This window comes from Brachionichthys hirsutus, chromosome 14, assembly GCF_040956055.1.
Source record: "Brachionichthys hirsutus isolate HB-005 chromosome 14, CSIRO-AGI_Bhir_v1, whole genome shotgun sequence".
Classification (NCBI taxonomy): domain Eukaryota; kingdom Metazoa; phylum Chordata; class Actinopteri; order Lophiiformes; family Brachionichthyidae; genus Brachionichthys; species Brachionichthys hirsutus.
Window position 1 is genome coordinate 3950260 of NC_090910.1, and position 22836 is coordinate 3973095.

Sequence of the window (22836 nt, forward strand, 5' to 3'; positions counted from 1 at the left end):
TGCTTTCTTGCAACGTCAATCGCCAAAATTTGCTCCAGTTTTCCGCGCCTAGTTTGTTTTACCCTCTACGAAACACCTCAGGCAGTCGAGTATAAGATCGACTTATGTTTGATATTTTGACAGACTCCAGCGAGCCATCGTTGATAAGACACGACGTGCTCATTGGTCAACAGAGGTGCGCTTCTCTCCAATCGTGGTATTGCCTCATTATTTATCCATCTCGTGGAAATTCTGAAATCCACGGAAGATAAGCGAGATCATTTCTCCTGTCGTGGATGGATATGATATCCTCCCCCCCCCCCGCTGTCATTTGCTGGAGCTTAAGCCCTGAAGCGAAACAACACAGGAAAATGCAGCTTTCTAAAGTGATTTGGGGGCCAAAAGCTGCGGTGACATAAAGTAAGGATAAAAATCTTCAGGGAGGAAACAGCAGCCTCCCCAGCAGCCTTATTCCTGATACTTTCACCACAGGCAGAGAAAGCAATAAAAGTGCAGCGATAAGATGAGCTGATGGTGCAGACAGCTTTGGCACTAATGATGCCTTTAGTGCTTCCGTCGCTGTATATTTCACCCGCCATCTTCCGCTGCTTTTGTTGTGTGCAGGCCTCTGCTATATGGCAGGGAGTCAATCTGAGAGTTTCATGCATTTATCTTTGCATGAAACTGTACTTTCACTGAGTTGAAGTTGTGGATGTTGCCATTTAATATTTGATTACATCCTGTTGTCATCTTGAGGAGTTTGCATACATGTTTCCTTTTCGTCCGCTCTTACGCCGCTCATCTCTTGCACTTTCGCGTGAACCCGCCGCTTAACACACCCACCTGTTTCGGACTCCACTGGGGTTTTGGGAGGGGCCAAGCCTTTCTCACAGGGCTCTTTCCGCATTCAGTGAACACTTCCATTGTTAGAGGGCTAAATCCGCCAACACCTCCCCTCTTCCTGCGCAGACTTTGAAGCTCTGCACATGTCTTATCTACCCAATCCATCTTTTGGAGTTTATGACGTATAGACGCTTCAGCAGTTTAAGGGTTGGAACATCTGTGGCACATTCCTGTTTAGGCCCTGGCGTCTGCAGCACCGGGATCTGATTAGCGAAAGGTGAGGAGGTGAAAGTAGCAGGTTTTAAAGGTCGGTGCCAATTGTATTAAACCTGCGTCTCTGCTACGTCATTTAAGCACTGCCCTTTGAAGAAGGGTTATTTATGGACGGCAGTGTTAAGGCAGGATGCCGGGTTCTTCTATCTTCCCATTAAAGACTTGTCTGTAGCAGAGAATGTAAAAAAAGATAGCAAATTAGAATATGATTGACAGTCGAACTTGAATATCCACTTACAGCTCATTTTGACCTTGAGATCCTGGTGCCAGAGTACCATGAAAGATGCATCCGTGTCGAGAGGAGGATGGCTTTTTTTAGGTGGGGCACTTATATCCCATGCAAAATGTTCTCTCATTGACTTCCAATAGGCTTGAATGGTGGCTTTGATTTTAATCCCATTGACGAAAACATCTTAAACTGCACATGAAACATCGTTCATTTCATTGTTGCAATTTCATTTACATTTTACTTTCTGACTTCAATAATCTATTACATACGGAATGGCAAATTAAAATTGCGAAAACCCTTTTAAAAACTATTTGAAACTTTGTCATAAAATCTGTTTGATCATCATTTAGAGAATAATTTAAGGCAAAAGAATGTATTTCTATTACGTATTGACATTAAACTTGCATTGCATATTTTAGGTATTCTGTGTTACAAGACAGTATAAATGTTAACCCTTGAATTCATGAACACAAAACAATCATAAAAAAAATGATAGACCATTTACAGACCATTTATAAACTCCTTACAGAAATAGACAAGCTAATATCCAGTGCATGAGGCAGCATGACACCAACCTCTTAGTGGTCTCCTTTTGTGTGGGACCTCCCTCCACAGTATCCCCCCCAGCATTTATCACCCCCCCCCCCCCCCCCCATCACTCTCATCCTACAAAGAGGAGAAAGAGTAATTGGGATAATCATTATTTCTGTATTTAGTGCCAGCTGTGTGTCTGAGAAGGTCATGGAACAGCATGAGGACAGGCTCATCTCCGTGTTGGTGCCGGCTTCCATATGGCATCATACAATAGGAAAAGGCCTTGGCCCCGGACGCAGCAGCATGGCACAGGACAGCTCCCACAGACAAAACACAACAACACACTGAGGCAGCACAAATCATGGTGGGTCTCAGAGCTGCCACACAGGCTGGGTGGATGAATGGCCGGCTGAGCGGCAAGCGGGCGGGCGATCAAGAGGAGGGATAGAGGGAGAGAAGGGAGTGAGACATTTCTGGATAAGTCAAAAAAGAGAAAAAAAACAATCATGAAGTTGTCGCATTTAAATCATTGTCCCATTCAGGGAACAAATAGTTTGGTTCTGGTGTGAACGGAGACAATGAGAGAGGCTTTCTCATTTATGGGGAGGACTTTGACCTCCTCTCTTGAAACAACCGCCGTGCCGTAGCCTGGTGAAGGCCCAGGACTCGATGAAAAGATGGGAACAGTGAGAGGTTAGCTCCTTTCTTTTTTTTCTGCATTTTACGGCTCCTTATTCAGCCGCCCCCTTCAACCTCACCGTTCCCTGTTACCATGGTACCGACACTCCCATAGCAAACCGGCCTGTGCTTCGTAAATCTGATTTTTTATTTTGTTTTACTGCGTAGCACTCCCTTTAATCTCCGTTCACTGACGGCTTTATTTGATTCCTTCTCTTCGGAGGGCTTTCAGTGGTCACCGTGAAAAGGATTCCGGGCTGTGTGTGTGTTTGTATGCATGTGCACAGGCGTGAGAAAAGGCCTTTAGGAAAACAATGTTGTCCAAGGCTCCTTTGAACCCACTGAATCAATTTCCTCCGGTCTGAGTGTCCCCTTTGGTGTGTGCGTAGCCACTTTGAGACGGAGCCTCGGCGAGAGCCATCATCCTTTATGATGACGGGCTGTTAATTCCATGCCGGGCTGCAATCATACTTCACTTTTATTTCAGAATGAGGAGGGGTGTCAGCTTTTTCTCCATTCTTCTTGTGTTTTTTTTTTTTTAGTTATGTGGCTTCTTTTAATTAATCGGCAATGTGGCCGTGTCCATGAAGACCCATGATTTATTCATAAAGTAGCTTATTTTTGTGTGTCAGAATAATCAGAACAGCACAGGGAAGAACACAGACCCCAATAAGGCAGACACAAAACTTGAATCCGATGAACTGTTCTGAGTTGTGTACTTCTACTAGAGTCGGTCTCCCAAGCAGACAGTCGGGATGCAACAGATTGCTGTCCATAGTCAGACAGACATGGGCTCAGGTGCGAGGAAGGACAAGGCGCAGTGGTTAAAGTGCCTGAGCTCGATGACATACTGCTCCGAAGGCCGTTTCAGTAGCCGTCCCATTGATCTGCAACTAAATGCATGAGATGGCTCTGCAATAGCACAGTCCTCTGGCTCTCAATAGCAGCTGTCCGTCTCAGATGGACAGCTGCTGTCCAGGTGATCGATGAACTTGCCATCTGAAGCCAAATGTCTGGGCTCAGGCAGATGCGGTTCTGCCCAAGACAGAAAATGCGTACATTTATGTTGGCCTATCTATGTGCACCAAGATATTCTTTTTGGGGTTTGTGCAAATTCAGACACTTTGGTTTGGGGAGAGTATTTTTATTTTTATTTTTGTTGTTGTGTGAACGGAGAGTGAGGTTTGTGGTATCATCGCCAATTTTAATGCATTATTGATTTCACACTTCCTTGTACATAATTTTTCATCTAAAACTTAAAGGTCTGTCTGTGAATAACCGTTGCTTTGCGCAGCACTCCAGGCAATTAAATTCTAATCGCTGTAATGCAACTATCTAAATTAGAAAGACGGGTTTCATGTTTGAGGAAACATCATTTGTTTTTCTGATGAAAGTTAAGTCAGGAGATCAACATCATTCTCATATGTCGGTAGTTAAATATAAAGCAGCAGCCAGCACTTAATTAGGTTTTAGCAGGAAGACGGAAAGGGGGGGCAGCAATCTGACTGTCCAAAGGGTAAAATAACTCTGCATCTTTAAACAAATTAGCATATGATCCAATTTGTTCAATTGGTCCAACAATTGAGATTTCATACTGACTGTATCTGTGAGTTTTTGGCCTTAAAAGTGATATTTTATTCACTTTGAACACAAAAAGCTTGAGAAGGGAAGTCAGGAAACTCTACAGATGCTGTTCCTTTTGAAAGACCTTGAGAGGCAAGCCTGCCTATAAGGTGATGAAGACGAGGATGGCAACAGGTTCTTCCCCTTCTCAGCCGCTCTCTTTCTCTCCATCAGTCTGGGCTTCTGAGGAGTTGGAGTTTGTGTTGAGAATTTCTTTTTCTTTTTCTTTTTCTTTTCTGGGTACACGGTGATCAGAGAACGCTCTCATCACTCAAACTCTAACATGAGTTTACTAAAATAACGTGGGCAGGAATACTGTAATAGTCTTGTGCAAATATGGATGTATGCAAAGGAAAACTGTCTGAAGCTGCCAATAAAAATGAAATGACTACGACTGACTTCTTTAACAGCCTGAAGGAATAATACAAAAATGCATATCAATCATATATGAGCAGGAAAAACTCAATTTCTGCTCTGTCTCATAAAATAAATCCAGCGTGGGCCACACACACGCGCGTATACGGGCATGTGAGCATATTAAAGCTTGCAGAAGAGGAATGAAATAAATCCATAATACCACATACTTTATGGCTCATATGTAGAAGACCTGATTGGATTTTAAGGATTTCTCTGATTGATTTGTGAGTGAATGTTGGCATTCAGCAAAAGTCGTCAACACAAATCTGCAAATGACGAGCGTCGCCGTGGCAGCATGTTTTATGCTAATTGCATTTATTCTAATCATCAGCGGTAAAGCCAATGAGCTGTCGGTTACATGCCGATCGTGCGGTCTTTCACTAAATTTCAGATCTAAAACTTAAAACAGAAACGTTAACGTTCCCCCGCCCTTCTTGTCGCCACAGTTAAGGAAACTTTTATAGGCTTGATTGATTTTTTTTTTACAAATATTTTAGGCTCCATTTCTGGCGCAGGCGCCACACCCTGCTTTGGAGATCTGCGTTCTGTGAACGGAAGCCAATTGGCAAATGCTGTTTACCGCTACCAGCTGCTTTTGCTCATTGAAGCGGCCTCCTGTCTTTTACACATCAGTCTATGTTTCCCTCTTTTTTCTCCCCTCTCATTAATCTTTACAAGAGTACGGCTTAAGTTAAGATTTGCCATATTGACTGACCTTTGAGGCCTTCTTAAAGCTATTTTGATAATGTCTTAGCTTAAGTTAGAAAATGGCATATACCACTTGTTGAGCTACTTCCCTCTTGGGTTTCTCCCGATGGCTATGAGGTGTCCAAATTAAGAGATTTCTGAGAGTGGAAGAAAATGTGAAGTGGAGCAAAAGATGCAGGGGAATGAAAGTAGAGGTCGGGATGGATTTAACTCTCTCTCTCTCTTTTTCCATAAACCACGAGAGTCCCCAATCCAATTTGTCAGGCATGTGGAGTCATTCTTAAGCCTGTCAAACGCACCGACGGAGAAAGCTGTCACCTCGCATATGATCTTATGGTCACAATCAACACTCAAGTTATTTATAGGTCTCATCCTTCATGCGTTCATTCACTGCCAGGACCATTTACAACACTCAGACCCCATCGGAGAGCCAATCATCTTATTTGGTATCACCTTTGTGCTTCGTGGTAGGGCATCTGTTGGGCAGTGTGTGTCTTCACAGAGCTGGTTCTGTTTTTGGCCAGTCCAAGAATACATAAACGGAGCAAAGGTATCAGAAAGGCTAATTTCCTCTTGATCGTCTCATTTTCTGCTGTTATTATACTCTTCGATTGACATTTGGCTTTGTAATTATACACTCGAGCAAGTGTGGTACGAATTGCTGATTTGTTTGAAATGCCAGAGAGTATGGTAAATAATAAGATATTAGCTTGCACTTATGAAGCGGTCAAAGCTAATTAAATGCACTTAAAATATTCCTGCCTCCACTTGGACTGGCCGCTCAATTCTCAATTATTGCTTCTATTCCACGGTGAGGCTGTGGACTGTGTGTGTGTGTGTGTGTGCGTGTGTTATCATACCTGGAGAATATGCATTAACTCAGCAGGTCGAGTTTTACCAAAGACCTCTTTTGTTCTCAGCTCCATAGAGATGTCTCCAAGCACTGGCCTATAATTAAAGGGCTCTCTTGTGCATAATGCTTTTGTCGTCCCCCGTCCCCGTCCCCCCCCCCGCCCTTTCATGTTAAGGGTTAGGAATAATGAGCATTTGTATGTATGTTGGTGCACATATGCCCTCATGATGCAGATGCAGATACAGGATTTAAACATAGATTGGGCTCACTGGTGCATTGGTTCACGCAACACCCTCTGCGGTCGCCATCTGTGGTCGATGACCGTTTGGCCTCTTTTATTAGCGCTGGGGGGGGGGGGGGGGGGTAATCTTCCGTGGTTTTGTCTGACGCTGTGTGGATGCCATCGAGAGTCTTCCCTCCCACCCCTTCCGTAAACCACCTGAAGGTGACAGTGTTCTGTCAGTGGTGCCTCTCAGCTCCCACTTTCATGTACGCTACAAACCCTTGGCACCGGGCCGGGGGGGGCGAGGGGGCGGGGGGGAGAGCCACCCAACCAGGCCTGCATAATTCCCTCATTAGGAGTTCGGCTGAGTGCTTTGCTGTGTTGCGTTTAAAACGTGGAACCTTTTGGGGTTTCTTTTATTTGAACGTGTGAACTTGCAACAGGGAGGGCGCTCTGCTGTGAGATGAAATACGAGACGCACAGAGAGAGTTTAATGAGAAATGCTACGCCGCTTTTCTCATCTTTGTGATACCAACTTTGCAGTTTTTGGTTCGTTAATGATGACTTTAGTGATTGAAGGTGACACCGACTTGACTTTTTTTTGTCTGCTGCCTTCTCACATCACGGCTCTGTTTTTTCTCCGTCGAAAGAAGTTTAGTGAGGGGATTAGAAGAGATTACACTGTGATCTGATTTGTGATAGCAGCTCATATTTGGTGGAATGCCTACTCCAGTCACCTGCAGAAAAAGACGGAGACAAAACATCCAACTCCTTTGTGTGAAATGCAAACTATTTACCCCCCGTGACAGAGTCGTCCTCATTAGCCTCTCTGTTGAAAGGCATGGAGAAACATTATCAGATCTGTGTGTGCTTGCTGAAGCCCAAAGCCCTTCTTCGGTTACTATGGTTCAGATCCCCGTGGCTGGGACGGGGAAGGAGCTGTGCTTTTCGGTCCTTTTTTTTTTTCTCTTTTGCGTGTGTACTGGGAGCACTGCCACTCTAAGCTTGTCTCAGCTGACTTCAAGGCATCGTGATGTGCTCTCAAGGGAGGACACAGACGTTATGAAACCGTCTTTGACCTCATTCCACAGCCGCATAGAGCAGCTTTCGGGTATTCAGGGACACAGAACTCAAGTGTCTTTATAGATCATCTTACATGTCGACTTTGCTCTCTTCCAAATAAAATAGCTAAGCATTTCCTTTTCTTTTTGGGGGGGCCCTATGTTGTAATTATAGTTGAGCACTTCTGCTCCTGATGGACTTTTCCATGCCTTGATTATTGACTGCTCGCGCTCCTGATTAGCTTGTCGGTCACATTGGAAGTGGTGGCCTGCAGTCATGACATTAATTGAGAACATAATCACAACCCATGACATTGTGTGTGTGTGTGTGTGTGTGTGTGTGCGTGTTGGTTGTAGTGACAGAGAGTGGGACGGGGGGGGGAGGGGTGTTCCCAGCTGTCACAACCATTTTTGATTGATTGATTGATGCCTGATGCGAGATGATTGATGCATATACACACATCGGAGCGAGTGGCGGCCGCGCAGAGGCGCGCCGTGACTTCAGTGGTTTAAGGCAGCGTCACAGCTTCACTAAAGCAGAGCGTGACTGCGGCCATAGATCACAGCAGTGACAGGCCAACATTATGCGCTGGCAGGGCTGATAATGATGTCATGAATGTGAGGGTCACAGGTTGACGGGGGGCATTAACATATGTAAGGCTCCTGGAGGTTGATGGAGAGATATCAGTAATGGCGGGACTGATGGAGATGAACCTCAGTTCTGTAAAGCACACAGAAAGGGCTGGATTTGATGTGAATATGTGTTATGTGAATGATTGATGTTTAATTAGTAGGCCTCGTTGTGTGGAAGAAACTGGGATAAAAAAATAAGTGTAAAAGGAATTACAAGTGTAAAGGTTTTTTTTTTAATGTAGCATCAGATTGGTTTGAATTTAATTCCACCATCAAACAATAAAGTCCATGAAATGTAGAAATCACACGATACCTGATCCAGTTATTGGAGTGAGAGTCGGTACTATCCTAAAAACAAATGTGTATATATATATATATATATATATATATATATATATATATGATACAGTTAAGGTCCTTAAATAAAAATTCACCAGAGTATAATGTTCAGTATATGTTGCTGGGGCGGTTTTGCATATCAAGCAGTTTACCCCAAAACATTTTGGTCATTCTTCGACATGAAAACGGTGCTTTTGGCTTGAAATGACAAACTTTCAAAAACCAGACTGTAAACGTTTGAAAACACGGCCTTGAGGTTGTCTCACAAACAGACAATGTTGTTGTTATAAAACAGCAATGAAAGACTAAATTGAAACGATGCATTTCCATCACTCCCCCCCCCCCCCCCCCCCCCCTCACCTATATTATTGGCCCTGAGTAAAGGTCGTGACCCCTGACCAGCTTCTTTTTCACCCTCCTGGCTTTCCGAAGTGGGCTCCAAAACCTAATCCAGTAATGGAGGAGATAGCATAGCAATCAACACAGAACACTGAGGGATGGGGGGGGGGGGGGGGGCAGTGGAAGGGCCCACAGCTCCCATCTCCTCCTCTTATTTCCTTCTTCCCCATTTCTTTCTCTGCATCCATCCATGCCTTAGAATTACCACTCCCCCCCCCCACCCCCCACCCATTTCACTTTTCACACCACTTAAGGTTGGACCAGCTGAGCCAGGAGCAAAAATCATTGGAATCCATCTTTATAATTCTGCTTTATTTCACCCACTATCAATATTGTTATTGTTTAAAGTGGTTCTGGCTCTAGCAGGGCTCTGACTGACGGCAATCCCAGTTTGTATCTCTTATTAATTATGTATAGGGGAAGCAGCGGCGGCACAGCGGGTCGTGGAAGAGAAAACTCGAGGGCTGCTTGTGCATGGGACGATGAGGAGAGCCGTGCGGGGCCGCTGTGAATTATTTACCGTTGGCTCATGGTGTGCCTGGCTGAGCATCGGCCACTGGCATTTGGAAAGAGAGCAAATGTCTGCATTGAGCACATTCTGATGTCACACTGGAGTAAAGGGGATATATTACAGTGGTAGATCTTCCAAAAGGATCCTGCAAGACCTCAGTGGCCTAATAAAAGAAGGAGATCTGCTCCTCCGTTAGTTCCTAAAGGTTTTTTTTTTCCTGAAGAAATGAATGAATGCATGATCAGAAATGCCGCAGTGGAGAAGTAACCATTCCAAGTCTGCCAATCCCACTGGAAATGATGCACCAGATGTCAAATTATGCATTTCTGTAGTCATGGAGGGTGCACCAGACCTGCTGCGGCCCACTTTCTATTCATTATGGGTAGCCTCTGGTAGAATGTCACTCTGGAAACGTGCTCGGATAGTTGGCAAGAAACAAAACTAAATGTCTGCATCTGCATTGGATCATCCGTATGTCAGATGCTGATATCTCTGCTGGTATTTGTCTTAAATACTTGTCTATTTTGTGCATCTTTACCACACGTTAACCACGGTCCAAAGCTTGCCATGTGTTTTTATACTGGGTTCCGTTCATTGCAGATCAGTTTAAGAGGGTGAACTGGTAGGATGCCGCAAACAAAAGAACCAGGGTTCTACCGTTTATTGAGTTTTGGATGATGATGAAATTAAAATGTTTTTTTTTTGTTATGGATTGTTTTTTTCTAGTGGTGGAAAGAAGAGCATACATCCTTGGGTTAGGCGCTGTCCTTCAATTATTATTTTTGATAATGATTTTTCTCCCATTTCAAGTCTCTGCAACTTTCAAATAGAGTTTCAATAAATCATTCAGACTTTGTAATTTTCCCAAATTTGTACAACATGAGCCACAGATTGTGAAACGTGAAAATACTTTAGAGTACAAATAGTCACGCCCAGACACGAGTTAGTCGGTGAAGGTCAGTTCACCACATGAAATCCAAGATGTTTCTTGAATGGCATACTGGATGAGGTTTGATGGAAGCTGACATCAGCACATTTTATGATTGATATACCATCACACAGGAGCTCGCTCCAGAACGCGTTTTTGAATTGCATCCCTGCGGTATCTGTTTTCCTTCTACTGGCTCTGATACACGTGCTTTAAAAACTTGTGGCTCCCTAATAAGATGCTCGTGGTCCTTCCAGTGCATGGACGTAATTGGAGCACGAGGAAGTTTGTGAAGGCAAAGTTAAAAAGTTTGCCTGGTCGAACTGGAATCAGGGTGGTTACAAGGTGATGATGATGATGTTGGAGGTGTTTGCGGGACTCGGGTGAGAGTGGATATGGAACAGCGTCTCCCTGTTCTAACGCCATCATTGTAAAACGTGTTAAGTTATTTAATCTTCTCCTTCTGCTCCCCTTAATTCAACAACAGCGTATCGACTTTCATTTAGCGGGCTGTCGAATTTCAGATGCGGCATCTGTTCAACGCAAACCGCTCGAGGCATCCGCACTTGGCCGACTCTTCCCGAGATCTCTTTGGCTCCGCCCCGTCTAAGTGGTGATGATCGTCTCAACCAGCACTTTCACCAAGTTCTCTCGTCCTCCTCGGGTTTGGCGTGATCATTGAAAAAGAAGCGTCTGAAAAAAAGGTGACTCATCTTTGCAAGCACACCAGCCTCGCTGAGAATGAGGTCACCTAATGCAAAATGCAGTGCAGTCAATTTCATTTCATGGCGCCGACCTAAACTTAGGCCAAATATTTGTGGTCTCAGGGTCCACAAAAGTTTGTCAAAGTCATATCATCCTCGCTCACTTCTCCTCTGGTTTCTTAGCGTCAAGCTCGCTGCTATCTCATAAAGCTTAAGGGTGCTCGTAAAAGCTGAGCTAACCTGCTCAGACAGATACTTTATCCTACAGACTTCATACCTCCTTTAAGATGTACTCTCCCTGTCCAGGAGAGGAGTGTTGACACGCCTGATGTCTCCAGGCAACATAAACAGCTACGGAAATATATTTGATCAGAAGTTTCTGTGAGGCTGTTAAACTTGTTTTTATAGCTTCTTTTTTTTTAAATACAGTGCTATCTGAATATTTCATTTGAGTTCTCCCACCGATGTTTTGTTGTGTGCCTTTTGGGGCTCCTGATTTGCTTGACTTATTAGCATGCATTGTGTATCAAAGGCTCGTTATGAAGCGGCACAGATCTGAGCTTAGAGGATGAATATGTATTCAGGACCGAAGATGTTTGTGCCTGTGTGAAAACATTACTCAGTCCCGACCACACTCTAAAGTCTCTCTCTCTCGGAGTTATCAAGTGCCTGTGAATCAATGGATGGGGATTAGAGGCCTTAACTTCAAAGTTCACGGCTTTCTACATGGAGGACACAGCTGTCAGTCACAAGCAGCCTCCTTCCTGTCGTCCCGCAAAATGTTTTCATGCAAAAGCTACAGTGTAATTGAGGTAAGGAAAGTTCTCAAAGAGTCGACCATCCGTATAAATTTAAGATGGCTGCAACAGTCATCTTGATGTTGTGCATCCCCTCGCCGTGTGATGTTCCAAATGCACGCCAGCGCCTCTTAAAGAGTGATATTTTTTTTTTTTACGTTTAATTGAAGAGAACTGAAATGAACACTTACATTGGAGGATGGTGGCCATGGAACCACAGGACTTTGTATACCAAAATTATACTTGCCGTCTAAACCTGTCTGTCTGTCACTGCAGCAGAGAGAGGCTCTTTCCTTGAACTATTATTTCTTAAGTATCCAGGAGTTCTACGCATCGTGCCAGCTCTTCCACCACATTGTCTTTGAGCCAATTCTCTGGGCCTATAGATTCCCATTTGAGTATCTGCGAAAGCCGCAGACCATATATTGAAAGCGTTAAGCAGCAAAAAGTATGTTTTTTTTGGAGAAGGTCACACCTGTTCCCTTGCAGACACAAGTAATACAGTACGTCCACGTGGCGGAACGTGCAGAAACAAAAGCGTGTGTGATCAGTTCCGGAGCGTTTTCCTTCCAGCTGAAACCATGAAGCCTGACAACAAACAGCGCTGGCGCTCAGATGTAGACAGCTGATTCCTCCCTCAGACAGAACATCGCAACAGAGAGAACAAAGAAACTGTAAAATGTAAGGACTTGTAAGGAGCAGGGGTCATAGCAGGTGCACCTGGGGGGGTCATAAGGCAAATTTGGGTGAAGAGGACGTGCTGGACTGGATGCACACCAAGACAAATTGGGCTTTTGAACTGGTTTTAGTGTCTTTAAAACAAATTTAGCTAAATGACTGCCCCCTTTCTTAATTTTGGTAAACTTCATTTTCTTAGTTGATGGACTTCTGTGATTCCCTCCAGGACTGTTTAATCATTGACGACATGAATGCTACAAGACCAGCCTGTCGGATGGAGCGGTTCTACAGAAGCTGCTCCTTTCCCTTGCTAATCAGAGATCCACGCTCCCCAGTCAGCCGCCCCCACCCTGGCCTAGGCTGACATCCCAGAAGATGGATCTTAAAGATCCCTGTGGACTCATATGGGCTGGTTGGAGGCTGACAGTAACCATGGATGCATAGACACACATGCACACTGAGCTCAACAACAGCACCCCCCACCCATCCCATCAAGATTTGTCTTTTTCTTTTTGAAACTGGCAAGGCTCCCCTGTGCATCAGTCACAGGAGAACATGGGTTAAGTCAGAGTGCAACAAATCCAGGGTATTATAAAGCCTTTGTCCAGTCTGCAGCTGTCACTGACCGGGCAAGTGGGAGAGGATTGGGGGGGACGAAGGGGAATCATTGACTTATCCCTGAAACCACAGAGGAGGATTGAAGCATGCAAAGATTAAACTTATGGCAAGAGACTTTCAAAATATGAGAGAAATGAGGCAAAAAACATTGAAGATATTTTATTATTAAGATTGGAAAGAGTAAAGCATAGAGGGCATCTTGGTTCAGAACGACAGAACGACATACATTCTGGTATTCTCTGAAACAAAATGTTTATTTTTTTTTAAATCTTTGTTCCTCTTTGCTTCAAATATAACCAGCGGTCATTCAGATCTAATCTTTTTCTATCATTGGGGTAGGTTTCAAAGGCTGCCCATTCCCCCCCTCCATTAATGCCTAATTCCGATCTTTGAGTTCACAGTGGGCTGGAATAAAGATGAGCTAAACTTTAACTTGATGCAAGATTGCTGTAGGGCTCAAAGTTAAGACGCCTGCCCCCCTAATCTGCTGTGTGGAGATACTGGGGCCAAGGCACACAACCAGATAATCTGATATACTTTCAATCAGCAGTGATCAGATAAAAAAAAAGAACTCATAAAACTGTTTCACTTTATTTTGAAATGAACAAGAGTGTGACAACTCTCAGAGCACCCGTCTAACTTCTCTTGAGTTTACATCCTGGAGATTATAACACCCTCCTGATTGGCCAGGGCTGACCCTTGACATTTTATATGATCATATGAGCCACATTATAATCTCTGTGATTGGATTAGTCCTTTATTGGCCAGTGGCAGTGTTTACGAGGGGGGGGGGTACTCAACACGGCTTTGATCCCCCAACAGAAGCAATGCTGTGTCATAGTTTGCATCCTTGGTTTAAGCCTTGTGTGAGACATATGCCAAATCCTCCTGGATCAAAGGATGACTATTACACAGACAGGCATCCACATAATCCCAAATGCAGCTTGAGAGGGCTCATGACCGCCGTCAATGTCTGGGTCAGGTTAGAAAACACAGGTGGTAAAGGGTGTTACTGATATGCGATACAAAACCCACTGCAAATACTTTGCTCTATAAGTAATCATTTTAATTTGTAATGAATAAAACATGAATTTCCTGTATTCATGAAAACGTTAAGAAACCTCGAGGGGGCTTATTTTTTATTGCTCCTTTTACGTTTTTTTTTTTCTTCAACTCGGCTTCAGGTTCTTTTCTTGACAAACAAGAAGATGAGTTAGAAAAGCAGGAGGAGAAAGAGCTGATGAGATGGCGTGTGTCGCTGTTTGACCCGAATGCGAGCTCGCTGGTGGAATCACAAGCCTCACCTAGACCAGTAGGACTTCACAAGAAGCTATAAATAGAGAAGTGGCCTCACCGGATAGAGATGTCTGCGGCGAGGAGAGGCAGGGAGAGGGAGCTGTGCGTCTTTCCTTGTGTTGCTGTCTGTGTTATGTGAGTGTATATTTGCAAGCATTTGGAAGCGACATGGCAAACCTGAGTGGGCTGACATTTCGCTGTGCGGGGGGGAGCACACATGCATTTCGACCAAGTTTCATTACGCATGGCAGTGATAAGATAAGTTTACGTCCTCAATGTTTTTTTGTTTTTTTAATGACTGTATGGGCGGTATCCCATTTTCCTGTGACTCATATTTGATAAAAACTGCTTTCTGAAAAGCGAGGCTAACGCTGATTACGATGCAGACGGCCTTCCTTCACCCCCCCTGAGTACTCTCACACAACCTGTGACCTTTTTTCCTCATGCACAAATGCATGGTTCCCGGCAAACTGATGAGCTTATTCATATTCCCTCACACGCACACATCTACTGCTGACCCGGGTGACACATTTATCTAAACTGCTGAGGTGGTCTGCCGATATGAATTACCCAGTTTCCCACCCGAGTGTTTTTTTGCGGTTCTTGTTGTTTGGGCCCATTAGCTGATGTATCCACAGTGGAATATATGAACAGCGGCACCTGATGCTTCAACAGCAATCACGCTGACTAATTGCATGCGAAGGCGCCCGAGCATTGGGATCTATTTTCTTTGTGTATGGCGACGAACCTGATGACTCGGGCGTAGCTTCTGCTCCTCTCACACTCGATTCCCGCCGTTCTACAGCTCTCGGTTTTGCGGCACATTTTTTAATCTTTCTGTGTGAATATATTTACACTGCAGATTTTCATAGATTGCTTTTTAAGAATTCTATCATCTTGGTGCATCCATGGCGGGCCGAGGACTGAAGGAGAGCCCCCTGCAGCTGATGTAGGCGGTGCACAGGCTTCCTTTGAACTGCAGTGAGAAATTCACCCCCTCGTTAAATCGCAGCCCCACTCCCAGCCCATGCGACATGCAATTTTCATTTTGTAGCACTTTGAAAATTATAGTGACGTGCCTTGCTGCTTGTTTAATTTGTCAGTCTTCTCTGATCTTCTCCCACTTCATTTCTCACAATTTTCATTCATCGCATTATGGAGCAGAAACTAAGAATAAAATGCACTGTGCTCTCGAGACTGATGTTTTATTGAGTAAGAGAATGACTAATAAATATGGACTCAAGCAGTCCTGTTGAATTCAAGGTATGACCCTTTATCCTGGACCCCGGCCTTCCCCTCTGGTTGGTTTAGCCCAGCAGTGTGTGGCTGAGATGCTGATGCTAGCACTGACTCTCTCTAGAGGGTGGGTGAGAAGAATTCATGATGCTGTTTGTCAGTGGTTAGTCCTGTGCTGCTTTTGACCAGCCTCAGGGATTAAATCAACTGTAAAGGACGGAGAACGACCAATGCTTGCAGTCTATCAAACCTCTCTCCCAAGCTGGGAAGGAGACTGATTTTATTTCCGGATATGTATCAGTATATAGGAAGGAAAAGGAAATAATGTTCGATTTGTATTTATTTTTTTTCTGTGTGAGTACTTGATTGGTTTTAGCACAGGTTATGCAAGTCTCTCATTGGTTCTCAGACAGAAACAGATCCATAAGTTGATGATGGCTCCACATGACGCTTGTACATCACTGTTTTTAACTAAAAGAGACAGCAAGCTCAATTCATTATGACTCTTTAGGCATCATAAGAGATTAACACCTATGGTCTCTGTAGCTCTGTTGTTTATGGACTATGATGAAGTAACAGAATGTCTTTAAATGGAACAGTCTATCTAAGCAGTCTCATGAGAACCGAAAGGGAACATTGATTTTGTAATGAGCTGCAGTAGAAAGACTTCACCATCACCCCCACAGACTAAAACCATAAGCCAACTCACACCCCAATGAGCTACTTAATTACCCACATCAACATAAAGGGCCTAATGTCCGCTCCCTCACACACATAAAGCTATAGGAATCAAATGGCGCATAACTAATACAATTGATTTTGATCAGGCAAGTACGAACAACACGATCGCCGTGCCTCGCCAAGTACCACTCAGGGGCATGCACTGAGATCTGCTCGTCCTTTATGAGCTGCTATTTATTGTGCTTTAAATGAAGCTTGATTGGCAGCGTGTCCTAGTGCCCATTATCATCAGAAGGATGTGCTCATTGTAATCTGCAATTATCGCCATAATTGCGCCCAGAATCCTCTGGAGCCCAAATAAGCAATCACTTCCACTGCTGGTGTGCCACCTGTAAGTGCTACTCAGGAAGACACACGGTGACAGGGTGATAGGTTCTTTCTCTCTTTCTCATGGTTTTGATTAACCTTCTCGTTTTTCTCTCTCTCTCCCTCACACATATTATCAATCCCCTCCCCACATCTTCAAACCTCATGCCCTACAATCCTCACGGAATGCTTAAATGCACGCTTATCATCAAGTTGGTCCTCTCATCATATTTATATGTTGTGTCATGCGGGTCCTCTGTAGCTAGTGATAAAAGGAGCGTTTGGTTAAGCTGAGGGAAGCCTGTTGATTCCTATTGACAGGCGCCTCAAAGCCTCTTAATGAAGGGGATGCAAATGAGGGTTTTCCACGGTGTTTAACGAATGCGTGCCATAAAAGGCCGACGTTCTCCTGCAGTCTAAAAGGGGACGTGCATCACCCACAATGGTGCATGGGGGACACATTTGGTTACAGGGATTCTCCGGATGTAGGAGGATGGATGGATTGAGAGTGAGTAGGAATATCACATAGAGTTGTCCAGCAGGTTTGAAAAGGGGATCACGACCGTCAGATCAAGGGATCCTTAACACAATTTAGAGGGGTGATACTCGGGCCATGTGAATTAGTCACATATGAAAAAGTAATAAAATGCTGGCGAGAGGAGGTGCCAGTTGTTGAAAAATGACCCCGTCTTCCTCTTTCTTCTAGCAGGGAGATGGCTCCCAGTAACCATGACCGGATACAGCGGCTGAGGCACGAGTTCCAGCAGGCCAAGCAGGAGGACGATCCTGAGGACCATCGATCCACCTACAGTCTCAACCAGCCCTGGGTGAGAGTTCAGTCGTAGCTGAGCTGCACAGAACCACAAACATATTCCTGTTTACCATTAACACTAAAATCCTCAGATGATTAATAGATGACTTGCCCTCAAATCATTTCATTCCTGTTGAGCCCCATCTGAAAGTTATTTCTGTAATTACTAGTGACGTGACCTCACTAAGAACACAATCACAAAAACAGCAGCTTCAGTTTTCAGCAATTAGCACCATCAAATACCATCAAAAACACGAGTATAAATGTAATATGCTGTCTTTGACTCATTTAGAATGTAATCTAATTAAGTTACTATAGACTTGATTATGAAAGTGGATTACTAATTACTTTATTAGTTACCTTTGCCCCCCCCAGCATCAGAATGCCAACCAATTTTGTCATTTTTTATTTTTATTTATTTAAAATGCAATGCAACCCCAAGTTACTTAAATTATCAGAATCAGAAGTTTTTAATTGCCATTTTCAATGAGGGTTCACAGACTAGGATCTTTTCTTGGTGAAGTCATGCAACATGTAAGAGTAATGGCTAAGTTACAAAAAACATATAGGTAAGTACAGAACACATCACAAAAAACAGCAGCATCAGTGAATCCACAGATGTGTATTAGCAGCAGTAAAACTAATATAATCACGCAGCGCAAACAGAACAGTGCAAGTTACCGGTAGTAAAATGTTCATGAGTCCGATTCAGAATTGGACACATTGAACAAATTATTCAACCTGTAAATCACTTGCTCTTATTCAGATACTACATTACAGTCATCTTTAATGGTTCTGATATCTGGATTAATCTCATTCTGGATTAGGAAATATTAAGATTCAGCCATAAATTCCTGCTTCCTGGGATTAAAAATCTGGATGATCTTCGTTAATGAACAGCACTGAATATAACCCAGCATCAACTTTGAACGGTTCAATGACGTGACTCATCCCTGCTTGTGCTGCCAAACTCTCTGACTCTGTTAAAGCTCCAGGCTTCTTTCCCTACTTCCACAGATTTTCTGTCTATTTTGGAATTTCCAGGTCCAACCTTTGACCTGGAACTAATTGCTAATTACTCATCTCTGTCTGTGTCGTCCCTGTCTTGGAAATATGACGCACCTCTCTCACCAAGGAGAGGAAACATTCAATGACAAGCAACTTTTTAGGAATGGGGGGTGAAATTAGAAACGGCGAGGCACACTGTTTGCTTTAATTTTCATTAGACTTGATTAAAGGGATTTTTTAATTTAAAATTTAGAATTAAAATGTGAGGTTTTTTTTAAGCCATTCTCTCTCCCATGATTGAAGAATGGGATTTACTCGCCGTAATTGGAAAAATATTAATCAAGTTAATTCCTTTGTTCATTCATTCAGACCTGATCTGATATTCCTGAAAGCCGGGAGTGAAAAGTTTAACTGTGTCTGGAGTTTCAGTAAAGAAATGCTTTGCCTTTACACATATATACTACATCATTGATGATTTCAGCCCATAGTTCCATAAATAACTTTATTTTCTGTCAAAGGTAACGTAGCTTCATTGGCTGACATGTCCTTTCAGGCCAACAATATATTGTAGCAACCTCAAGGAGAAGAACCACACTGGAATTGAGCTTGTGTCAGCAGGTGCTTTTATTGTGACACAGGAAGACTTAACCATACATGAATGCTGCATCGAGGACATTCAATGCAACACCCCTCTCACTCATGGTGCCAACAGCACAACCCAGTCACTCCCATGATGCATTGCACCTCACACTCAAATCAGTGACCGGCCCTCGTGATCGCTACAGTATTTTTAGAACGATAATCAAAAAAGAATCTTTGAGACAAAACCTCAACGGGTCAGAATGTCAAACCTTGAAACTTGTAATATTTGGCATCAAGTTTCTGGATAGTTTTAAGTGTCAGTTTGGCAATTAAAGCTGATGTGGGAGGGCTCTCAACTGCTGCTTTGAGGTAACAGCCTGCTCTCCCACTGTGTTTATGTACAAAGAAGACTGAATTAACGGGCTTTTTATTTCTTTCATTAGTTCTACACTCGGTTAGAAACTACTAAACTTAGCCATTCATCCTCGTGCTTCTCCCTTTCCCCCCCGTTAGAATGTTTGTTCAGCACTAAGCCGTCTCAGTCTCTCCCTCTGATCCTCTGAGCTCCTAATTGCTCCTGATTGTTGACATTGTTGAACCTCTTTTTTTCAGTGGTGATAGTATATAGGTCGGGGCCCTGAAGTACCAAAGTCTATTTTATTAGTCCTGTTTCATATTACCTTCGTCTTGTAAGCAAGTATTCGCAACGGCAGAGCTTGTTAGAACAGATGCAGCTTGTACCGTATGCTATGCTTTGACTCTGATAACAGCACCCCCAGGGAAATCTGGTTTTATTGTCTTCCAGTGTAGAATGGATATGGCTGGATTTGAGATGGATGGGGCAGGGATTTTAATTTGAAGTGGTAAAACTTCAACGTCAACGTGTAAAAAAAACATTTCAGGTAAAATCATGCAGAGGTGGACCAACATGTAAAATGTATACAGTATATATATATATATATATATATATATATAGCTTACGTGTAGTTTCCATTTTAACTGTATGTGTTTACACTAATTATTACATTGAAACTTATTGATTGCCTTTTGTGGAAACAGTTTTGATGGATGCAAAACTAATTTACGTCTTCTCTTTTGTAAGCGTTTCATGCTGCTTTTTGTTACAAAAATCTCAATTTCTTTTTGTGATAGTGGACTTAACTCAGGAATTCAGTTGCATGCTGACCACATGCAAGAATTCAAGGTCACATTGGAATAGCTTCTGCGCAGATCTGCAAGCAGTGGCCGCTGACAGCTCATTGTAGGTTTCAGTTGTAATTTGCATCGATATACTTGCATTACTTTGCTTCCTCCATTTTTGGAGTTGTTACCACAGTGGTACCAGGCTGGTGGTAAAACGTATTCTGGATATTTATTTGACAAAAAAAAAGTAAAGTAACACTGACAATGCAATTCCCAGGCTACGGATATGCAAGACTGTTAAACGTGTTTCTTCCATTATGTTCGACCCTCTTGGTTCATACTGACATCAGCTCTGACCATTATATGCAACATGAAATAACGATTAACATGCCAATGTTTAGTGTCCTTTTTCTGCAACATCACCACCTCTGTGAGGGGACAGTTCTTATAACCCAAAAATTCACTGCCAACCCTGACATTGAAATCTCTCTCTTCAACGGCAAATAACTCTGGAACGGAAAATGGTAGGAACACACTTACCTGATGAAAGAAGAGACTTTGATCTTTCATTTGATATTTTCGGTGTTTGCTTAGTCATAGTAAAGAATATTCTGTGGGGATTGGAAAATCGAGCAACATGGGCGAAAACTGGGGCACTCGGCATATAGCTGAGCTGAAAATGGCTGGCACTGAAAGAGTTAATGGCAATTCAGGCTTTGTGAGACAGCTAGTTTCCCTATAGTTACAATGCTGAGACACGTCTTGGGGTCCCTGCCTTATTCGTAATGGAATAATGACCAGGACACGAGGAGGATTGTCTGTCGTATCGCCCCAGAGCATTATAGCTGCCATTTTTTTGGCTCCCTCTCCCCCCCCTGCATCTCTTTGAGCGGGAGTTTCCAGATGTTCACCATAAAGTACTGTGACTTTTCCAAAGGGCTGACTTTTTATCTCGTGCTCCCTGTCTGTGGCAAATAAAATCGATTTGTGCTGTAAGGCTGACGCACCAATAAGCATGACCACACAGAGACCTGCGAGCACCGTTGCTGCTACCTTGGAACAAATGCACAAACGGCACCTTGTAAAATCAGGTGAACTCATCTGGTTTTGTTACCCTGGTCTCCTGCTGCCAGGATGCATGAGCCGAGAAGCATTAGTGTGTTTGGTTCTGAATGTCTTGCTTTACAATTGCAGAGAGTTCCAGGGGGGGGGGGGGCACAGACCAGCCTTCTGTTTTTTATGTTGAATAGGCGGAGTAATAAAACTATTTATAGGGATCCCAGTTGACTTCGCTAAATGTTGATGCTCGGTTCAGCCTCTCAGACCTCATAGAGGAGGACTGTACCACTTTGCGAAGCAGCAGGGGACGCCACTCATTTATATCGGTGAGGCTTTGCATATGGCCAGTGTTCTGTTTTCATGACGTGGCTCGTTGTCATTCTTGGGAAATGTCACACCACAGTGCTCCCTCTCAGATGGATGCTCCACCCAAAAGCTACGCACTGAACTGGACTTTGTGTGTGTCCAATCAGGGGTCTCGCTGCTCATTAGCAAGCTTGCAAGTCTTGAAACTGTTCCCTGTTCGGTCTGACTACAAACATGGCATCATGAGGAGTAGGATAGTTAAAGCCATGTGTCCGTGCTAACCCATCACAGCGAACTCCTTTGATATCTGAGGGGTCCGCGACCTTATCCGAACCAGGAAATATTACGCCTCGGCTGTCTTGCTTGTGTCTTGAACTTTTAACACTCCACTCCTTCGCAGCTGCTTTTCTGGTCCCGATTTTTTTTGATAGCTGCAAATAATTGTCATAATTGCGCCCACCCTCCGACTCACCGTCTGTGAACGCGCTTGTGTTTAAACAGATGGATTTTTTTTCTCCCTCCTCCCCCGCTCTGTGTGTGTGACACCACCAAGGAAACGAGATAAAAGCATGCCGTATTGACATCATTTTTCACGTTATTGGATAAAAACCAACACGGGCGTTTCTTTGATTAGATTTCAACAAATGCCATGTTTTATATGGCATTGTATTCCAGGCCTAACATGGAATAATCTGATTCTCCTGCCCTGGATAATCCCATTACACTGACTGATTGTCTCTCCCGGCTATTTCTCATACATTTCTCTTGGCATGGCGACAACCACCTCGATCCGCCGGTGTTAAAACCAAAGCGCGGGGGGGGGCACCCCTGGATTCCTCTCCACGTCCTTTGAAATCACATTATAAAAAACTTTTAGCCTGCGTGACTAATTGTTTTCTCGCCGCCGCTTTTCTCTTTTTCTCTGACTGTTCATCTGATATCCGTTTATTTTGCATCTGAACCGGCCAATGTGTTGCTACGGCTAAATCCGGAACACATGAACAATGTTCACTCAGCCCATGTAGGATTTCGATTCTGTTTTAGGACTCGGAGGGGCTTGAGAAAGGAGTGAAATGCAACGGCGCTGTTATTGCAGCTGTCCGAGAGAGAGAGAGGAGTAAAGCAGTCGTTTCAAGAGCCCGGGCTGTTTCCAAGAACACGTTTTCACTGACAGCCTTTCCATCTGCCGGCACGCCTTCAGCCCATCAATACGTTGTGTCTTGTACTATTACCCCCATCTGGCCGGCAAACACATTCTCACAGATATTCCAAATATTAAAGATCTCCAGAGTACCAAACGTTTAAAAAAAACAATTATCT

The 22836-nt window shown here is 43.7% G+C and overlaps 1 protein-coding gene across 1 annotated transcript in view; it reads left to right on the forward strand.

Annotated features, from left to right (window-relative positions):
* pard3aa (par-3 family cell polarity regulator alpha, a) overlaps positions 1 to 22836 on the forward strand; it is a 281009-nt gene that overhangs the window by 252400 nt on the left and 5773 nt on the right. The window contains exon 22 of the mRNA XM_068747703.1: positions 17314 to 17434. Coding sequence (XP_068603804.1) covers positions 17314 to 17434 — 121 coding nt within the window. The remainder of the gene's footprint in view (positions 1 to 17313; positions 17435 to 22836) is intronic.